Source organism: Chanodichthys erythropterus, chromosome 19, assembly GCF_024489055.1.
Source record: "Chanodichthys erythropterus isolate Z2021 chromosome 19, ASM2448905v1, whole genome shotgun sequence".
NCBI classification, from domain to species: domain Eukaryota; kingdom Metazoa; phylum Chordata; class Actinopteri; order Cypriniformes; family Xenocyprididae; genus Chanodichthys; species Chanodichthys erythropterus.
The window spans coordinates 34621-53061 of record NC_090239.1 but is presented as its reverse complement, the minus strand read 5'-3'; the positions used below and the strand labels follow the sequence as shown (position 1 = coordinate 53061).

Here is an 18441-nt window from a genome sequence, read left to right as displayed (position 1 = left end):
AAACTAACGACTCGGGTCACATAGTTTATTTAATATTAGGGGTGGTTGTTGGGAACACGACCACATCAAAACAGATCAAAAAGATTGGAGACATGCATGTTGAAGAAAAACTATTTCTTAGTGAGTTTTCACACATGATTGTTGGGTGTAGGTAATCAGGAAATAAATGTGGTATTTAAATGGAAGCGTTTCCCAAAGTAACCACAAAAACTGTTGTTTTTGTGTTATGTATAGAAAACTGTGTTTAAAGTTTAGCAAAAAAAAAAAAAAAATTGGAATGACAATAACAAACTGAGTTTAAAGCACGTAATGTGCTTGTAGTTTTGCAGTCTTGGTCTGAAGATTCGGTACATGAGTGAATGTTTCACTGATTGGGCATCAAGTACCACTTTTATTGTGTAAGCAATTTGAAAAAACTGCATTGAGAGCATTGGTGTCTTAATGGTTGTTTTAAGAGATTATTTTAATGTAAAAATTGGGCCTTGCATGATGGAAAGTGGAAATGTGATTGAATTTATTGTGAGACTGTGTGGTTTGTTTTTATATAGTTGTTTTCTCTTTGTTCTGTTTTGTTTTGGACCTACATACAGGTTCCCATTTTCTTATATATGGTTAACTCTGTGCAGTGGTTTATTTTTGAGATTGTTTTACTTTGGAGTTTGTAGTGAAATTTTGTTTGTTTTATTTATGATTGCATGTGCACTTCTTTGCAGAGCAACTGCCATCCTATATGACTGGGGAAACATGTGGTCTGCTAATTACCCTTCGTGCTACTTTTGCATGTGACTTTTGTCTCATTAACTATTTGTAAAGGAACACTTTGGTTGTTGTAATCTCAAATTCTCATCTTTTGTGAATTGGCTTCACATGCTTTCAGAGTTTATAAATATGAGTTGAAGACTTGAAATGCTGCACATGAACAACCTCTAATCTTGAAGTTATGACAGGATAACTTCAGAGTTACCTTTGATCCCCAAATTGAGATGAACCCTAACCTTTCAGCACAACGGAGATCAGGGACGGTTTCGGTAATGAAGGTTTGGTCAGTGTTTTTCAAAAATACAGATACTTTGTTTGCTTTTGCATCTTCAGTCATACTGAGCAAACAGGGACATACAGTCAGCATTACAGTTGAAAACTGAAAGTGAATTAAAGTGACATGAAGGCCAAGTATGGCAACACATTGGAATTTGCTCACACATTAGGAGCATAAAGTGTCCCAAGTTATTGGAACTGTGACCTCAATCGTCTACCACCTGTAAACCGTTAGTGTCTTAAGAACGGTTTCTAAACTTTTCAATGAAGATATATAAAACTTATTTGGATTTTACAAAATTATTTAATACAGTATCCTGAAAAAATTAAGCTTCTTTTTTTGCTTAGTTTATATATGTTTATCTGTATTATGTTACATATTGTGCATTCCACTGTGAAAAATCTTAAGTGTAATTGCATCTTCAGTGGCGGAAAGCAGGATCTTCGGACAAGCTTGTGAAGGCAAAAAGTGTGTTTCCTCTGAGCTTCAGCATGTAATATTGCATGACACCCTCTGCTGGTCTACAGCTGTCAAAGCAACAGCATGATCACATGATCACACAAATCCACCAGCTGCCAAAAGCTTGATAGGCATCTGTTTTTGAGGCTACTCCCATTTTCTTTTTACTGACAATCACTTCATATTAAGTGTTTTGGCAGTGAATGTGACCTGTAGTCACTATTGAATATTTCCTAATTTTTGAGTTTTTAAGCAAGTTGCACCTGTTCCAGTGCTGATGTTCCCATCCGCTGGCAATGGCCTCCTTTCAGGATTTAATCAGCATCAGAATACAGATGGCAGACACGTGGATTACTCTCTAATCTCGCTGTCATCTGCCGCTGGTCAGAGCACAAATAAAACAAGAATGCCTGTCGATGCCCAGATCCTCTCGTAACGGCAGGACACAAACATCACGGACAGGGCTTCACTATCACAGCTGCTGCACGGACCTGTCTGAAAAATAACAGTCCGTCTCATCTTCATAATCTGGATCACTGACCATAATCGATGTGTAAAATGATACCACTGAATTCAACTCAAAGAAACCAGTGAAAGGGCAAATTATCAGAACATGAGATGAATGTTTGAGAGCATGTCTGAATTCAGGTCTGTGCTGACGGGCGATTCAATATCAGCCGCTCATTCAACATCATTCTGCTCTAGAGTTCAGTGATATTTCTAATGTCTTTAGATATCACTGAGCCAAAGCTAAAAACAGTCCTGTGTAATGTTGGTAAATTAGTGCTTGATGTCTGTTGAAAAGCAAATAAACTGTACAATTAAGATGTGGTAAAATGTAGATGCAAATAAAGTTTATTGAACCACGAGTGTCAAACTGTAAGAACACAAGAATCACAGTGACACAAACATTCTCTGTGCAATAACTCTGGTCTGCTGTGAGATCATCTGTAAAATAAATAGACAAAAATGTTTGTTGTTATAATTACACCAAAGTGGAACTGAGTGAAGATCTGCATTCACCCTCATCTGATAAGAAACATTGACTCTCTGCCCTTTTTTTGTCTGAAACACTTTCAGCTGAAAATAATCCAAATGTTTTTTTCTGCTTTTAAACAAATGCAAAATAAATGAGCAACACTTTATTTAGCAACATCATCTTCTCCAGTCCAGTCTCATGTCTTTGTCTCCTTAAATCTACTTCCTTCTGTTTCCGCCGCCATTGGCTAGAATCATCACCAGCCGTATGAAGATGTTGAGAGTGTCCATGTAAATGCCCAAGCATCTGTCAGAGCACAGAGGAAGAGTACGTCACAGTAGTTTACAGAAGGCAGCATGTGGACAGTCATACTGTACATGTGAAAGAGACATTTTCTTTCCCTAACCCACAGAAAAGACTTACGCATTAATGGGGTCATATTTCTGAACGCCATAAAGAGGGTGCGTCTCGGCACGCTTGATGATTTTCTGTGTGTCGTACAGCAGAAACATGCTGAACAGCACCAGACCTCCATAAACAGCCACGGAGTAGAGACCGGCCCCGAACGCTGAAGTGGGCGGCAGGAACATGGAGCCTTCGGAAGGAAGAGGCAAAGAGTTAAAATCCCTGCAAAGTCTCTTAGTAAAAAGACTCAAAATCTGAGGCGGACCGTAAGTGAGTCATACCGAGAGAAGAGGCGAACACCACTCCGAACCCCACGGCGAGCGGCCCGCCCATGCTGAGGAACTTCTCACTGGGCGCACACATGGCCACCGTCGACAAACCTCCCACAATGCCCGCTGTGTACCAGGCTGCTCGAATCATCAATGGTCCACCCAACAGAGTCAATGGAGCAATGACGGCTCCCATTACTCCTGCACACAGGGGAACACGACTTCATAAGCAGCATGTGACTCAAGGAGTGATAAGTTTCATGTGAGAGCATGTATCTGCCTTCTGAAATGTTCTGCAGTGCTCCACTAAAGGAAAGCAAACCCCGCAGAACATCAACAGACTACAGTGCCCTCTAGGGGTCAGTTAAAGCATCTGATCATCTCTGGCCTCACAAAGTTTCTGACTGAACTGTGACAGCACTTTACCTGCGTGTAACGCCCAGGCCAGGTGTTTCGGCATGGGACTGTTTTCGTATGAGATCGACCTCACCAGCATTCCTGCGCCAATCATAGCAGCGAATGTCGCACCAATAGCCTGCGGACCATTAATAAGTTTGTCACAGCACTGATCGAGAGTCCAGCAAAATTCAGGAAATGCAATTTTTAAAAAAAAATTTATATCCCTCTCAATATGAATGTTAAACTACAAGCTGGATCAGGTACAGTATATAATTATAGTACAACTTATAGTATGTTCTACCAATAAGAATCACTGTCATGTAAAATGTATTTAAAGCACTAAAACATGCTTGTTTATTCATGTGATCTCTTGTGTACCAGCCAGGAGCCCCTCATCATGAGTCCCATGAGCGCCGGCGTTCTGCTGACGGCCACAGCGGACAGTGCCGTCAGGCCCACGCTGCCTGCGAAATACATGTATGTGGAGTGGATCCTGTCCTTCACATACTGTGGCCAGATCCTGTAAAAAACACACAGCTTCAGTTTTCATCAAGAGCAAAGCGCTTCTGCTCGCGCTCTGGCTACAAAAGAAACACGAGTCAATGATTCAGAGAGAAGTTCATTGTTACTCAGATCATTTTTTTCTGCTGGCATAATGAGATCATTATGTCATTCAGGAGCCGTTTACACAACACAGATTACAACTAAATACAGAACACTTTTTATGCATTTTGGCTGACTCTTACACTGCTTTCTCTATGGCTCCCATCTCATTGGACATCCCGAAGCCGTAATAACATAAAGCTCCCAATCCGACGGCGGCGCCTCCTGCCAGGATGATCCTGCCCATGTTGTCAACTGTAAAGGAGAGGAATTCAAGCAGGACACTCACAAACATCATCTATAATGCCATTCTGAGTTGCTCTGGGGTATTTTGTAGAAGGGGTCAAAATGTAATCTTATTTTTTAAATCTTTAAATCTCTAATTTAGAGTTTGAAGGATTCAGGATTGAAGCATTCATTCGCTACATGAAGTTCAGGGGTTTCTCAAAAACATCTTGAGCTCAACTGATCATATAGACTACTGGTGTCTGTGGTTCTGCGATCTCCTTAGGCTCAGGATGCTTTTGGCAAATGCAGCCCAGACTGGCATTAACATCCGTCTCAGCTGATCCAATCACAAGCGCTTAATAATACAGGAGTGAACAGCAGCGAAAACATTTTGTGATTGAATCACTCAAACCACAGGTGGCGCTGCAGTCAAGGGAAGGAGTGATAAAGAGTCATCGGGTCAGACACCTTTCACCTCTCGACTCTCGACCAGAGATCGGAGTGATCACGGCATTGCACTATCTGCTGACAAACAAGCAGAGGACCACAGACCTGCTCCAACACACAAACCTGAATCAAACACACCTGAACCAGCCAATCCAGGGGCCCGTTTCCATACGGCGGTTCAACCAACTCCAAGTTAAAACTTGAACTCTGAGTTTTCGGTTTCAGAACAGCTGAATTGAGTTAGTTCAATCAAGTCTGAGTAGGTTGACTCTGAATTAAGCGCGTTCACCACGAGCCCTGATCAATGGAGCTCCGATATTACGATTCACCATGGCAAAAGCACCCAACAAAACGATGTCTGCATAATTCCAAGTCAATACACGTTTTTCTTACAGGTGAAAACTGGTAGAACGGTAGGTTATTGAACTGACAGGCTATTCATTTTCATGGTATCCCACGGGCAAAAAATATAAAATAATATAATAATTTAAGAAGAAAAATATGGCAGTGGGTATTTACGCTAAGTGGAATTAGCATCATTTCTTAGCGATAGATCCTATTTACAGTAAGTGCAAACAGCTATAGATGCTAAAATAGTGATATATTCTATCTACCATGTAAAAGTAGCATGTAAAAGTTTTTTGCAACAAGTGTAAATAGTAGATGCTATCTATACTTTATATTGGCAGATACATACTATTTGCACCTCAGTATTGTTGTACATTAACAAGATGCAATAATAACAGAGTGTAAATGATTATATTTATTTAATATATAAATACTTTTATCATTATTCAACACTCGTTTGGCACTTTACTTCCATTTTAGAAAATTTTCTGTGGGTGTTTTGTTGCTGTGTGTAAATGCTGTAGCCAGATTACTATAGCTCACGGCAGCACACTAACGGCTGAATCCCAAACCCTCAAGGTCTTCCTCTGAGTTCACACCTTCATGACGTAATGCTGCTTTGACTGCCAGGTAAAGTCCTCTGCGTAGCTCGCAAACTTACGGGCTCAACTGAAGTTGTGCATCGAGGGCGCTTGCAAACACCCTTCTGAGACCTAAAATGATGAATGGGACACTCTACGGTCTCATGGACTTAATGGACACGCGCTCATGGCAGCCATTGTAAATCCACAAGACCGAAAGTGCGTAGAAGTGTGCCATTTGGGATTCAGCCTATTTCTAACCTCATATGCCTCATCTCTAACGAGCCTAACGACATCAGCCCTCTCTTCATCATGGTAATAATGCCAGTGTGTTACAGCGGTCAGATCGCCTGAGACAGATGCTAATACCAGGGCTGAACATGAGCAATAATAAGACATAAAGGTGGAGAAAACATTATAGAAGAACATCTTAACAGAATTCACTTTTAATTGCCGTGTCAGTAGCAGGTTCGAACGCTGCATCCTTAAGTTGCTCTTTGGAAGTCTTGCTCCGGCGGAACCCCAGTCTGGTCTTGGTGGAATAACCCTGATCGAAAACAGCATCACATATAAAACAAAACACGCATTACTGGCTTAAGACTGCTAGACCTGATGGGATGCCGGTGTCTGGTTGGTACCTGCTGCGGTCTCATCAGGGGCGGGCAGGACTTCATGAGGGCTGAGCTGCGCAGGGTTAGAGGAGTCTGACCCAGGACTGACCGCAGCCCGGCAGCAGAGACTGACCGCAGGCATGACAGCCGTGAAACCAGCATCACTTCCTGTGAAAACACGCATTACAGCTAACACTCATTCCTTATAAACAAAGATACAGAGTCACTACAGTTGGCATTCTGTATAAACGTCAGACAGGAGAACAGAATGATTTTACTCAACTACAAACTCATGTTCAATAGTACGAATGTTGGAGTCCAGCGGCTCGTATGTAAAACAATCCTGTAGTACAACGTTTACACTTTAATTATTGTTAAACATTACGTTTAAAAGTAAAACTCACCGCTTGGTTTGTTTTCTAATTTCACCTTTGAGATGCGTCTTCACCACTGATGTAACACACACTAAACACCTTCCTGAACCTTCCTGCGTGACGTCACACGACCGCGACAGCCACGCAGTGCACTATGGGTCTTGAAGTTCGGACGTCCAACATTTAGAAGAAACAAATAAATAGAGCACTGGTCTGATGCGGTTAAGAATGAACATCAATTCAAATAATTTATTAGAAATTATTTACAAATGCCCCGTGTTTTCACTGCTTTCCTTTTGATTTATGGATCTAACTCTTAGCAAGTAAAAAAATGTAATCTATTTTAAAATTGTCTTTCTTTACACCAGTCATTAATCGACAAAGCTTAGAGCCATATATATGTAGCCTATATTCTAACATCATTACTAAATAATCTTTAAATTCCATTACACATTTAGTTTTTAATGAATCTTTGTATTCTATGATAAAGACACAATAGGGCTAAATACAATTGTTTACTCATTAACATTGAGGCTAATGTAATAATGAAACCTGTTGTTTTTCTGTAAACAACAGATCTAGTTCATCTTGTTGAAACAATTATGAAAATACCCAGCTGTCATTATGATTAGACTTTTGAAATGTTTCGGTGCTCCTGTAAGAAGCTAATAAAATAAATCAATAAGTGTTGTTTGTCAGATTGTTGCGCTTGGAGACTCGCTGACGTCATGGCTCACGTGACGCTCGGCGCTGTTCAGTGTTTCTGTGTCTCTGGATCTGGAGTCAGACGCGCTCGCGCTGGATGTGAATCGCATCTCTGTCTCTGAGAACCCGTTTTGCGTTTAAAACTAAATGCATTTCGATCCGCTTATAGTAGCATATATGTGAGAGTTTTATTTGTATTCCCGATCAATTTCTGTCCTTTTCTTTAGGTCATTCCTTTATGTAATAGTTTCAATATGTTACAATGCCGGCCGTGAATAATTATTGCATGATGGATTCGAATGTTTTAAAACGACTGAACATTGAATTTTACACACCGTGATCTGGATTGTAGGATACTGTTTTTTTTTTCTCCATCAAGTGAACGAGGAAACCTAATGGTACAGTATCATCTGCAGATGCTTTTTTTATTCTGTTTGACTGTGTCGTTTAAAATGATCATGAATGACTTTGTATTTGTCTGTCATTGTCTGATATAATGGTCTGACACGATGATATTGTAACCGAATCAGTGTAACCCTCATCTGTGATTTTGACTGATGCTGTAACGCATCTGTTTTTTTAAATGTGCATCACTAGAACATTATTTCGCAATAATCATTATTATTTTATCGTTGTATATCAGTGAATGCACATTGATTTGGCGGAAGGTCCTTCACCAACAATCTCTGCATTTACTGGAGATTTGGTGAAATGAGTCTGAAGCGGATCATGTTTTTATCACAGATCCTTAAATGATTATTTTCTGGTGCTGATCAAGTACCTGTCTGTGCGATTCTGCTGCTGTTTGCTGTCAGTCTCAGTCTGTCTGTGTGGAATGTGACACTAATGTGAGATGATCAGAGAAATGCACCAGAGATTTGAGGTGATTTTACTTCATGTCAGTCAATGATCATTTATGGTTTTATGGTGCAGCTTACAATTAGTTTGTACTTTGAATAGATGGCTAGAGATCAAAAGAGTAGAAGAGACAGTGTGAGAAAATGAGCACACACTCAGATAAATACATACACTGATTTCTTTAAATCTGAGTTTTGGTGGTGATGTAAAAAGTTTCCGGAGTCTCGTTTGTGGCTCACTTTAATAATGCAAGACAGAACTTGCTTCCTAACCACCATCTGCTGGATGGACACCTTCTCTTCCAGCCTCTTATCTCGCTGTGTAATTATCTCCAACAAGCCGACTTTTACAGGGTCACATATATCACAGGTTATGACTGAATGCCTGTTATCTAATGTTCAAATTCTTAAAGGTGAAGTCTGAAATATTTGAATAGGTTTGAAAGTTTTGTCATCTATCAACCCTGACTCATTAGTTAAGGACATAGCCTTACTATACATAATTCGAATACTGTTTTACTTTTATTGTTGCTGTTTGTTTTTATGTATTGTTGTGCTAATGTCAGTCCTAAAATACAGTGATTGTCCGGGATCTTTAGAGGAATTTAACCTACTGTTAATAGCTGACTTCTTTAAAGTTCCCCTGTAGTCAGTAATTTTCTCCCTTAAAACTCATCTTTGATCAACAAAACGACATATTGAAAAAATACATGAAAAAATAATGAATTCCTTAAAATAGCTTGAATGTAATTCTTCACCCTTGCTTCATTTAGAGCGCCTCCGCTCAGAATACCCAATCCGCTCGTTCAACTTTACTGTAGTAAACGCTGTACAATGGCAGGTGGAAATACTGGTTTAATTCAGCCATATATGTTTGAACCAGAAACTGATTCAGAAGAAGTGTAAGAGTGAATTATACCGGCTCGTCTAAGTCGATGTATGAGAATGGTAATGCGTTTTATCGCTCTCTACAACATCGGACACATAATGGTAATTAATATAATCAGCCTTTGGCTTGACTACATTATTGTAACATATGTAACATGTACACTCTTAGCCCGGATTTTATATTTACTTAAAAATATAATTACAATATACTTAAAATATTTAAGTTTGGTTGCATTACTTATAAAATATAAGTATATTCTACTAATTTGTGGGTGTATTTGAATGTGTTAATAAATGTAAGTTAAATGCACTTAAATTATGAAGTTTTTCTCCTGGCCACGCCTCCTACACACTGGTTTGCGGCAGGTAATGACGCCATTTTGTCGTGGTGTGTGTGAATTCAAGGAGCTGTTGATGAGCAGTTGGAACATTTGTTTTGGCTGTTCTACAGACATTTTTTCCTAACATTTACCTTTTTATAGTTTTTCACCAAAGGAGAAAATCACAATTTTTAAGTTACCATCATCGAGGTCAGGGTTTGTTTTAGTTGAGCTCTTGACCCTTGACTTTTTAATATTAGATTTTGTTTGGGCAGTTTTAACTGCATTAATACCAACCAAACAAGCAAAGTTAAAAGATGATTAGGTGATGTTGGTTATGTTTTCACATAATCATTATTTGATCTGAATCACTGAACTCATTTAGAGCCCAATCTCTGAGTTAGATTTACATTATTGATTACAGCAGCACTGTGATTCTACAGTGGAGGATCAACTTCTACAATACAATTTTTTTTATTTTTTTTTAAAGTTGTCCTTATCACAAAAAAAAAAAAAAAAAAAAAAAAAAAATATATATATATATATATATATATATATATATATTAGGCACACACAGACATCAAGAATCAGCCTGTGAATCTCAACAACGGTGACAAGCAACATGTTCTGATAAACTGATCAACTCTGAACATTAGAAAACAAGCTACTAAAAAGTCACAGAAAAACAGCAAAATTTAAATAGTGAGAATAAAGAAAATTACTAAGACAATTCAGCTCATAATTTATTCATGCAGCAATTCATGATGGGAGGCATGGATGAATTTTGATTGGTGGCAAGTTAACTTGCTTAGTACATTGAACTTAAATATACTAGTTGTAATAACTACAAAATAATTAATATTACAAAACATTTTAAGTTAAATGAACTCGAATTATTAAGTTCACATTACTTAATCATTACTTAATTTTTTTAGGGCAACCAGTTTCCTCAAATTTTTTAAGTAAATTCAACTTATCCGGGCTAACAGTGTATGTAATATGTAATATGTAATATGTAACATTATTGTAACCCCTCACGGACGACTGCCGCACACACATAAACAAAACATAACATAAAGTCCAGGCCTGTTCCTCTCTCATCCTTCACTGTCGTCGCTCGTCCTTTTATGCTCTTGAAGATCGTCCATGAAAACTCTGTGGCTCATGAACACTGGTCTCGCCTCGTTCTCACGGCCCTCGTCCTGTTCTCAGATCAGGGGTCTCCAGCCTTTTTTCATTTGAGCGCTACTTTTTAAAAATGAAAGTGGCTGAGAGCTACTCATGTTATACAATACTTATATATCTCAAATAATGTATCATAACTCTCATATTAACAGCTATTCAAAATGTTTTACAGCTGAAATAGTTTTTGTAGGCCTATAAATCACCATTTAATGTCAGAGAAAAGAACAGAATTAAAGAATATAGTTCTTTATGGAAAAAAATTCTTAGCATATTATACTGTAAAAACACATACCTATAGTTGATCTTGTAGTGCATCATAACTAGAGATGAAACGGTATGAAAATTTTATTTTTTATGATAACATGGTATCATTGAAATCTTTTTTTAAAATGCTATTAGAGTGTAAGAAGCAACATTCATGGGATAGTTGGCATAGATTTTGTTGCTGATTTGAAATATTGTGAGTTTGGCGAACAGTTTTTGAGATTTAAGGATTCAGATAGATAGGACTTGATCTTGAATGCCTGAAACAGCTGCCCGGAGGCAAATATGGCAGACGAGGGAACAAGCTTTCCATGAAAGGGACTTTGCCACAACCCACATATATTTTTGTCCAGGAGGTACAATACCAACCAAAAGTTAACTAACAGTTGGTTTCTAATATAATCCAGGAATACAACCCAACCTAAATTAAAATGCTCTGAAAATGTGGTGGCTGCTGCTTTATCTAGAGTGTTTAGTCCTTTGGGTTAAAGTTACTTATTTACAACTGAGTGGATTTGTACATTTAAGCATGGGGGAGTAACGTCTCAGTGCGTAATCTTGTACATGTTTTGTGTATGCCTGTTTGCGTGATGCTAATCAGCGCTCCTAAGTCTCTCCCTCTTCTGATTCGCTCTCATGGCCATGTGCTCCCATACAAAAGCAGGACAGTTCTGGAGTTTTCTCCCGCCGTCTCTTTTGCCAACAGTCCCTTTGTCCTGCTTCAGATTTACTCTCTCTGAACCTTTAAGTTTTGAGTTAATGTGTCTGGGATGATATATGGTGAACTCTGCTGCCAAACATTTTTTGTTTCACAAGTATAATTACAAATTTACTCTATATATGTGTAGAGACATGAAATGTAAAGACTTATAGATAATTCTTATGTCAACACAACCACCTGCATGAAGCAACAAAGAGCCAACTCAGATGTTAGAGGTGTATTCAGTCCATTTCACATCAGGCAACATTTCCATCACAGTTGCTGTTAATGTAATGTAATAAGTTTAAGTTTTTAATTTAAGCACAACCCAACATCCTCTGCTTTGGTATCAGTTTTTGTGCTTGATTCACAGTCAGGTTAATTAGTGGTTTTTACTAAAACAAGAGTCACTATTATTAATAATACTTTTTTGTCATTGGCTTCCAGAGCACCCTTAGGAGTGTAAGTCTTCTCACACCGTTTTATGCAGTGAAAACATCTCAAATTTTGCACAGTAAATTGAGGCCTATTGTATAGGGTGACCATATGTGCCATTCTCCCAGGACGCGTCCTGTCCAGGATTTCTAAGTTGCATAAAATGTCCCAGTTTTGGTTTTGTTTTCATATTTGCGGAAGGTAACGACTGAAAAATAATGTGACCAATAGCATGCATTATACATAATCAACCGATCGTGGCTTGCAAGAAGGCTGGATCTACAGAGAACGGTCAAAGCATTGCAAATACAACAACATTTAATGCATTGCATTAAGAATGTCAATAAGAACAGTGGCTTGCACAGGCCTCCGTGTAGAAATCGCGTTCCTAAATCGCATTACGGGGGCACATCGATATGACCACTTTCACAATTAAAGAGGCAAAGGCTCCAGCCATTTTAGGCAATTTAGAAATCCTGGATGGGACGCGTCCTGGGAGAATGGCGCATATGGTCACCCTACTATTGTAACACCATTGCATTGCAGTTGAATCCACTCGGAACAACTTAGCAACTACATAGCGACGCCCTGGCAATCACCCACAGCACCCCACAGCATCATTACACATCCTAAACTCTAAACTCCACTGACATTTTCCTCATAAAATATAAAATGTAGCTTTCTTCCATTTGATAGACTCTTTCTGCCTCGAGGCAAAATTTAATTAGCTCATTTATGAAAACCAAACCTGTTGTAAGATGTCAGATTGTGAAGCATAACTCATGCATACTTTACATTTGACTTCCATCTGTAATAAAGCATATGTAAATGAATGCTACTCCTCCTATATAAACTATAGTCAATGTCTGGAGAGACAAACTTGCCAAAAATCAGTTACCTACAGTAACTACTGACAAGCAAAACACACACATGGACTGTCCAGAACTACAACAAGACTGTGTCTCACCAGGTTTAGATGAATTAATGATTAAGCTCATGTTATAAATTTGGAAAATACTCATATCAGTGTGGGAATAACTCAAGGTGAGCGTGGTGTTTCTGTGTTTGTCATAAGTCACGTGTTGTGTGTTTTATTTCAGAGCCAAATCGGAGGAAAAAGATGAAGGAATGATCTGAGAGTGAAACACCAGCTGAACACAATCACACACAAGAATGCGCATTAAATATACCATATCTGTCATCTTTATTGTGGCTCTGGTCATCATAGAAAAGGAAAACAACATTATTTCAAAGTATGTACTTCTCTCACTCTCCTTTAACAGCCAGATAACATCAAAAATGAAAAATCAAAAATGGTCTTATTCATTTTCAATTTCTGTTGCTGGAGAAATTGCTTCTTTGAGAAAAGATGAGACAAAGGGGTAGTTCACCCAAAAATGATCATTCTGTCTCTTAATTTACTCACTTTCATGTGGTTCCAAAACTGTTTGACTTTCTTTCTTCTGTGGAACACAAAATAAGATATTTTGAAGGCCACTGGAAACCAAACAAAATTGGTTTTATTGTATAGACCAGGGGTCTCCAAACTGGAGGGCAAATTGTCCTGCAGAGTTTAGCTCCAGTGTGCCTCAATGTACCTGCCTGGAAGTTTCTAGTATGCCTAGTTTGACCATGATAAGCTGGTTCAGGTGTGTTTAATTGGAGTGGAGCTAAACTCTGCAGGACAGTGGCCCTCCAGGAGCGAGTTTGGAGATCCCTGGTATAGACAAAAACCCCTCACAATATCTTTCAAAATATCTGTACGACTTAGTCCCCTATCTCTCAGCTAGGACATGGGGGAGAGTAAATGATGACAGAATTAACATTTTTGGGCGAACTGACCTTTTAGCACTAATAGCAACTAACTATTCTTGTGTCTTCTTCTTCAGGGTGTCTGATAAGCTGACCCCGCTGACCCCGCTGGCCCTGCTCAGCCCGTCTCTCCTGTCTGCTCCGCAACACAATGACTCGGCCGACGTCTCGTCCGAACAACACATGAATCATCATATGGTGAATTCAACGTGGTCCATCCAGGAGAGCGTCTTGGCTGCGTCTTCAGCGGGAGGACGAAAACACATCCTTCTGCTGGCTACGACTCGCACAGGCTCCTCTTTCGTTGGTGAATTTTTTAACCAGCAGGGATCAAATATGTTTTATCTGTTCGAGCCGCTGTGGCACGTGGAGCGCATGTTATCGGTCGAGACTGGCGGGACGAACGCCACAGTAGCTGGACCGGCGTATCGAGACGTTCTGCATCAGCTGTTGCTCTGTAACTTTTCCCTGCTGGAGAGCTTCATCGAGCCACCGCCGGAGGATCATGTGACCGCTGAGCTCTTCCGCCGTGAATCTAGCCAGTCGCTGTGTGAAGAATCCGTCTGCACACCGTTTGTTAGAAAAGTGTTTGAGCGTTACCATTGCCGTGAGCGGCGCTGCGGGCCGCTCAACCTGACGCTGGCCTCTCAGTCCTGCATGCAGAAGGAGCATCACGCGATTAAGTCCGTCCGTGTGCGGCAGCTGGAGACGCTTCGGCCGCTGGCTGAGGATCCCAGACTCGACATGAAGTTCATCCAGCTGGTCAGGGACCCTCGCGCCGTTCTCGCCTCACGAATGGTTGCCTTCTCCAGCAAGTACAAGATCTGGAAGAGGTGGGCCGTGGACGAAGAACTTCCAGTGGACGAGGATGAAGTGAGAAAACTCAAAGGAAACTGCGACAACATCCGCATGTCTGCTGAGATCGGACTCAAGCAGCCACCGTGGCTTCGCGGACGCTACATGCTAGTGCGCTATGAGGACATCGCACGATTCCCCATGGCCAAAGCTGCAGAGATGTACGGCTTTATAGGCATTCCCTTCACTGCAACGGTGGAAGAGTGGATCCTAAAAAACACTCAGGCATCTAAGGAGGTCAGTGGAGTTTATTCCACCCAGAAAAACTCTTCTGAACAGGTGGAGAAATGGAGGTTCAGCATTCCCTTCAAGCTGGTTCAGCTGGTGCAGAAAGTATGCGGCCCCACCATGACTCTGTTCGGCTACAAGTTTGCTGAAAACAAAGAAATGTTGATCGATAAATCAGTGAGCCTGATCGAAGAGAGAACATTCTTATGATACTACACACACTGCATGAAGATGACTGGTGAGATTTAGGAAGTTGTTCGTGACACGATTGAAATGTTATGCGAAAAATGAATGACAACTTCTTAAGCAGTACTGAACGATGACATTTTTTTAATTTGTATTGATGGCTAATAAGTCAAAAGTGATGTGCCCATGTTAATTTTTTGGGTAAAAATGCATGGTTTATTTGACAAGTAGAAAAGAGAATCGAGTTGAAGGACACAGCAGGTGTTTGAGGTCTTTTCTACTGTATATACTGTATGTGTGTTTGTTTTGGGGGAAATGAGCTAACAGATGTTTCTGAGCTACTTTTGTGTTCAAATATTTTTTCCTCTTACCTGCTGCTGAGATATCAATTTTTCAATTTCAATTTATTTATAAAGCACAATTAAACACAACTACCGTTGACCAATGTGCTGTACAAAAAATAACAAAATAAAACAAAGTCACAAATAAAAACTACAAGACATCAACAGTCATATATTATAAGACATATCAAATAAAAAGGTTTTTAACCTGGATTTAAAAATGGACAGAGTAGGAGCAGTTCCAGAGTCTTGGAGCAGCTATAGAAAATGCTCGATCTGCCCTAGTCTTGAGCCTAGATCTACGATCCACCAAGAGCTTCAAATTAGCAGACCTAAGAGCTCTTGCAGGTTGATGGACTGTCAGCAGATCAGAAAGGTAAGACTGTGCTAACCCATTTAACAACTTAAAAACGAATAAAAGAACTTTAAAATGATCAAAGACACAAGGATTTAAATGCACTCATGCAGTATTTCACCCCCTCTTTTTCATAGATTTGTCTTATTTGACAAGGGATCGTTGTTAGAAAAAAGTAGTAATTAAACTAAAATGAGTAATTTCTGAATTATATACAAACTCTTTTAGGTCAATTCGTTTAGAGGAACATGTCGTCTCTCGTAATACAACTTTAAAATGTCCTTTACGGGGTTAGTAAAGTGTTTCTTACCTTACCCTAAATTCTTTGTTTTCTATGTTTTAAAGATTTTATCAAGCAAATAATAAACAGTTGCTTTAGTTACTTTTATTGATAGCTGAAAGCCTAAACATAATTTATGTCAAGGCACATGTGAACAAAGATCTCTTTCAGTGCTGTTGCAAAAGAATCCATGAATCCAAAAATGCAGGAACTGTTTTCTACACAGAGTTTTTAAGTTGCATCTAAATCTGCAAGTACTAATTAGTGTCTACAGTCCAGGAATACACATAAACCTCAGTGATGGCCCTGAAACACTCAGTAGTATGGCACTGCTCTAACCAAACTCTTTTTCTTGTATCTGTGCTCTAGGTCTCTCATACTCCTGGGTCTCTTCCAGTCATGTGCTATCACTTAGCATCGTGCTGCCTTCGAGGAGGAAGAACCTGCTTGCTGTAGCAGCAGCTAATCAGCTGTTGCGTTTATTACTGTGCCGTCTGCTATTTAGAGCGCCAGTGAAACTCTAACATGCTCATTAACGCAGAACCCCTCCTGTATGTGGTACAGACGATTTACTCAAACTGACCTCACCCTCCCACCCACACACAGTGAGGCAGCTCTCAGAAGAATGGCCCCATGCCTCCATTCACTCAACTCAAGTGTGTGGAGATGCCAGCTTAGGTACAGCATACACAATCTCAAACTTTTGCTTTTGATCTATAGCTTATGTGACAAAATATGTGTGCATCTTGCATTGAGGAATTTATAGCTCAAAGACATTTTAAGCTTCATGAGGTCTAAAGGAACTGCGTGGTTTGTGTGGGCTGTGTGCAGAGGGTGGAGCATGTGTATATGGTCAAAGCAAATATAGATGAGCCCAACCGCTCTCCACAGTCTCAGAGGCCCCTTTTTTCCTTGCAAGTAAAATGAGGCCATTAAGCTCCACCCTGCAGATAGACCACCACATCAGATAAGAAGAGAGCTGTAATATAAACTCCTTTGAGAAGAATGAGTCAGTGCACCAAAAAAAATTAATATGATTTTATGCTTGTCCAAAATATTATTTAACATTACTGAATCAACTCATTTTTTTAGGTTACATCAACAAAACTAAGGTTTATGCGTTAAATCAGGTAGAAATAGTTAACTAATGCATGTTTTCATTTTTTGCATTGAGAGTATTGTCGTTCAGGCAAATTGTATTTTTCCAAATGCTGCCTGTATCCATTTATGTGTAATTAAAGAAGAAAAGAAAAAAAGTAACATTTCGAAGTGATGATTGTGATGAAGTGATCATTTTATCTGTACTCCTTGTTTTTAATGACCATTGATACTTTTACATTTATTTATTAACAAATGCTTTTATCCAAAACACACACATGAAGATCACAAGCAATTTGTTAGAAAAGTCACAATATTTATTGTTACACAATGTTGAGTTAAAAGTAAAATCAAGATTACAAAACAAAGCTAGTGAAGTGAAATGCAGAAACCTTGGTTTAACAACTTTGTTTGCCCATGTAATCTTTAAGATTTTAGGTTAAACTTATTTGGTTTGCTGTCCCTTGATGAGGGGCTCGATGAAGCAGCTTCAGCTCTGCTCTGCTCTGTTATATAGCGACTAAATATAGGATATGATTAGGGCAAGGTACCTGAGATGAAGGTGGAGTTTAGGGAGGTGGAGGGATGCTGGAACAGCAGAGGCTGAAGAGAGGGAAGGAGCTGCTATACTCTGGCTGTCGACTGAAAGATTAGATTAGATGGACTCGCTCCTTCCTAACTTATGTTCAGGAACTTCATTTATGGTTGATGGGAATGTTAACAAAAAAGCAGCTGTTATTCTGGCACAGACTCAGAGTACTTGCAACCGTGTGAGACCTGAATCCATGACTCATTTACAACTAAGGGGAATAATTCATGAAAGACAGTAACTGTACATATCCAATTCTGGAACATATCCAATCCAGATCCAATCACGCTGTAATGATTCACAAAGAACAACTGTGAGAGCTACAGTCCAGTTTTACTCTCATTCCATTCCCACATTTGTCCTCAGCTGTACAGTAAGGGATCTCAAACCTCACGACCGCGTCTGAGAATGAGGGAACTGGAGAGAGAAAATAGCCACATGTACCTGAGCTTGACTGAGCATATAAACAATACTACTGATTCACCTGCTTTTACAAGAGTTTTCTTTGGACTAAAACAGTCCTTTTTATAAAGTTTTAACTAAAAGAATTAAAAACTCAAAAGCAGCCAAAAGCAATGACACGGATCAGACTGTATGAAAACCA

The 18441-nt window shown here is 39.5% G+C and overlaps 2 protein-coding genes across 3 annotated transcripts; one reads left to right on the top strand and one right to left on the bottom strand.

The window, feature by feature from the left end:
* Nucleotides 1-2308: 2308 nt before the first annotated feature.
* On the bottom strand, nt 2309-6897 carry ghitm (growth hormone inducible transmembrane protein). The gene is made up of 9 exons (XM_067369192.1): nt 6770-6897; nt 6393-6533; nt 6199-6301; nt 4294-4405; nt 3926-4067; nt 3575-3683; nt 3161-3349; nt 2898-3069; nt 2309-2780 (listed from the first exon to the last, which is right to left on the bottom strand). Exons 2-9 carry the CDS (start codon nt 6525-6527, stop codon nt 2693-2695), a joined length of 1050 nt encoding a protein of 349 aa, XP_067225293.1. The 5' UTR covers nt 6528-6533; nt 6770-6897; the 3' UTR covers nt 2309-2692.
* Nucleotides 6898-7539: 642 nt separating this feature from the next.
* On the top strand, nt 7540-17396 carry chst3b (carbohydrate (chondroitin 6) sulfotransferase 3b). Of its 2 annotated transcripts, XM_067369555.1 has the most exons (4): nt 7540-7842; nt 13194-13346; nt 13983-15226; nt 16520-17396. In XM_067369555.1, the coding sequence occupies exons 2-3, from the start codon at nt 13267-13269 to the stop codon at nt 15196-15198; spliced, it is 1296 nt and encodes a 431-aa protein (XP_067225656.1). In that variant the 5' UTR covers nt 7540-7842; nt 13194-13266; the 3' UTR covers nt 15199-15226; nt 16520-17396. The 2 variants fall into 2 exon arrangements, with proteins under 2 accessions (XP_067225656.1, XP_067225655.1); XM_067369554.1 differs by having other exon boundaries at nt 13983-17396.
* The last annotated feature ends 1045 nt before the right edge of the window (nt 17397-18441 follow it).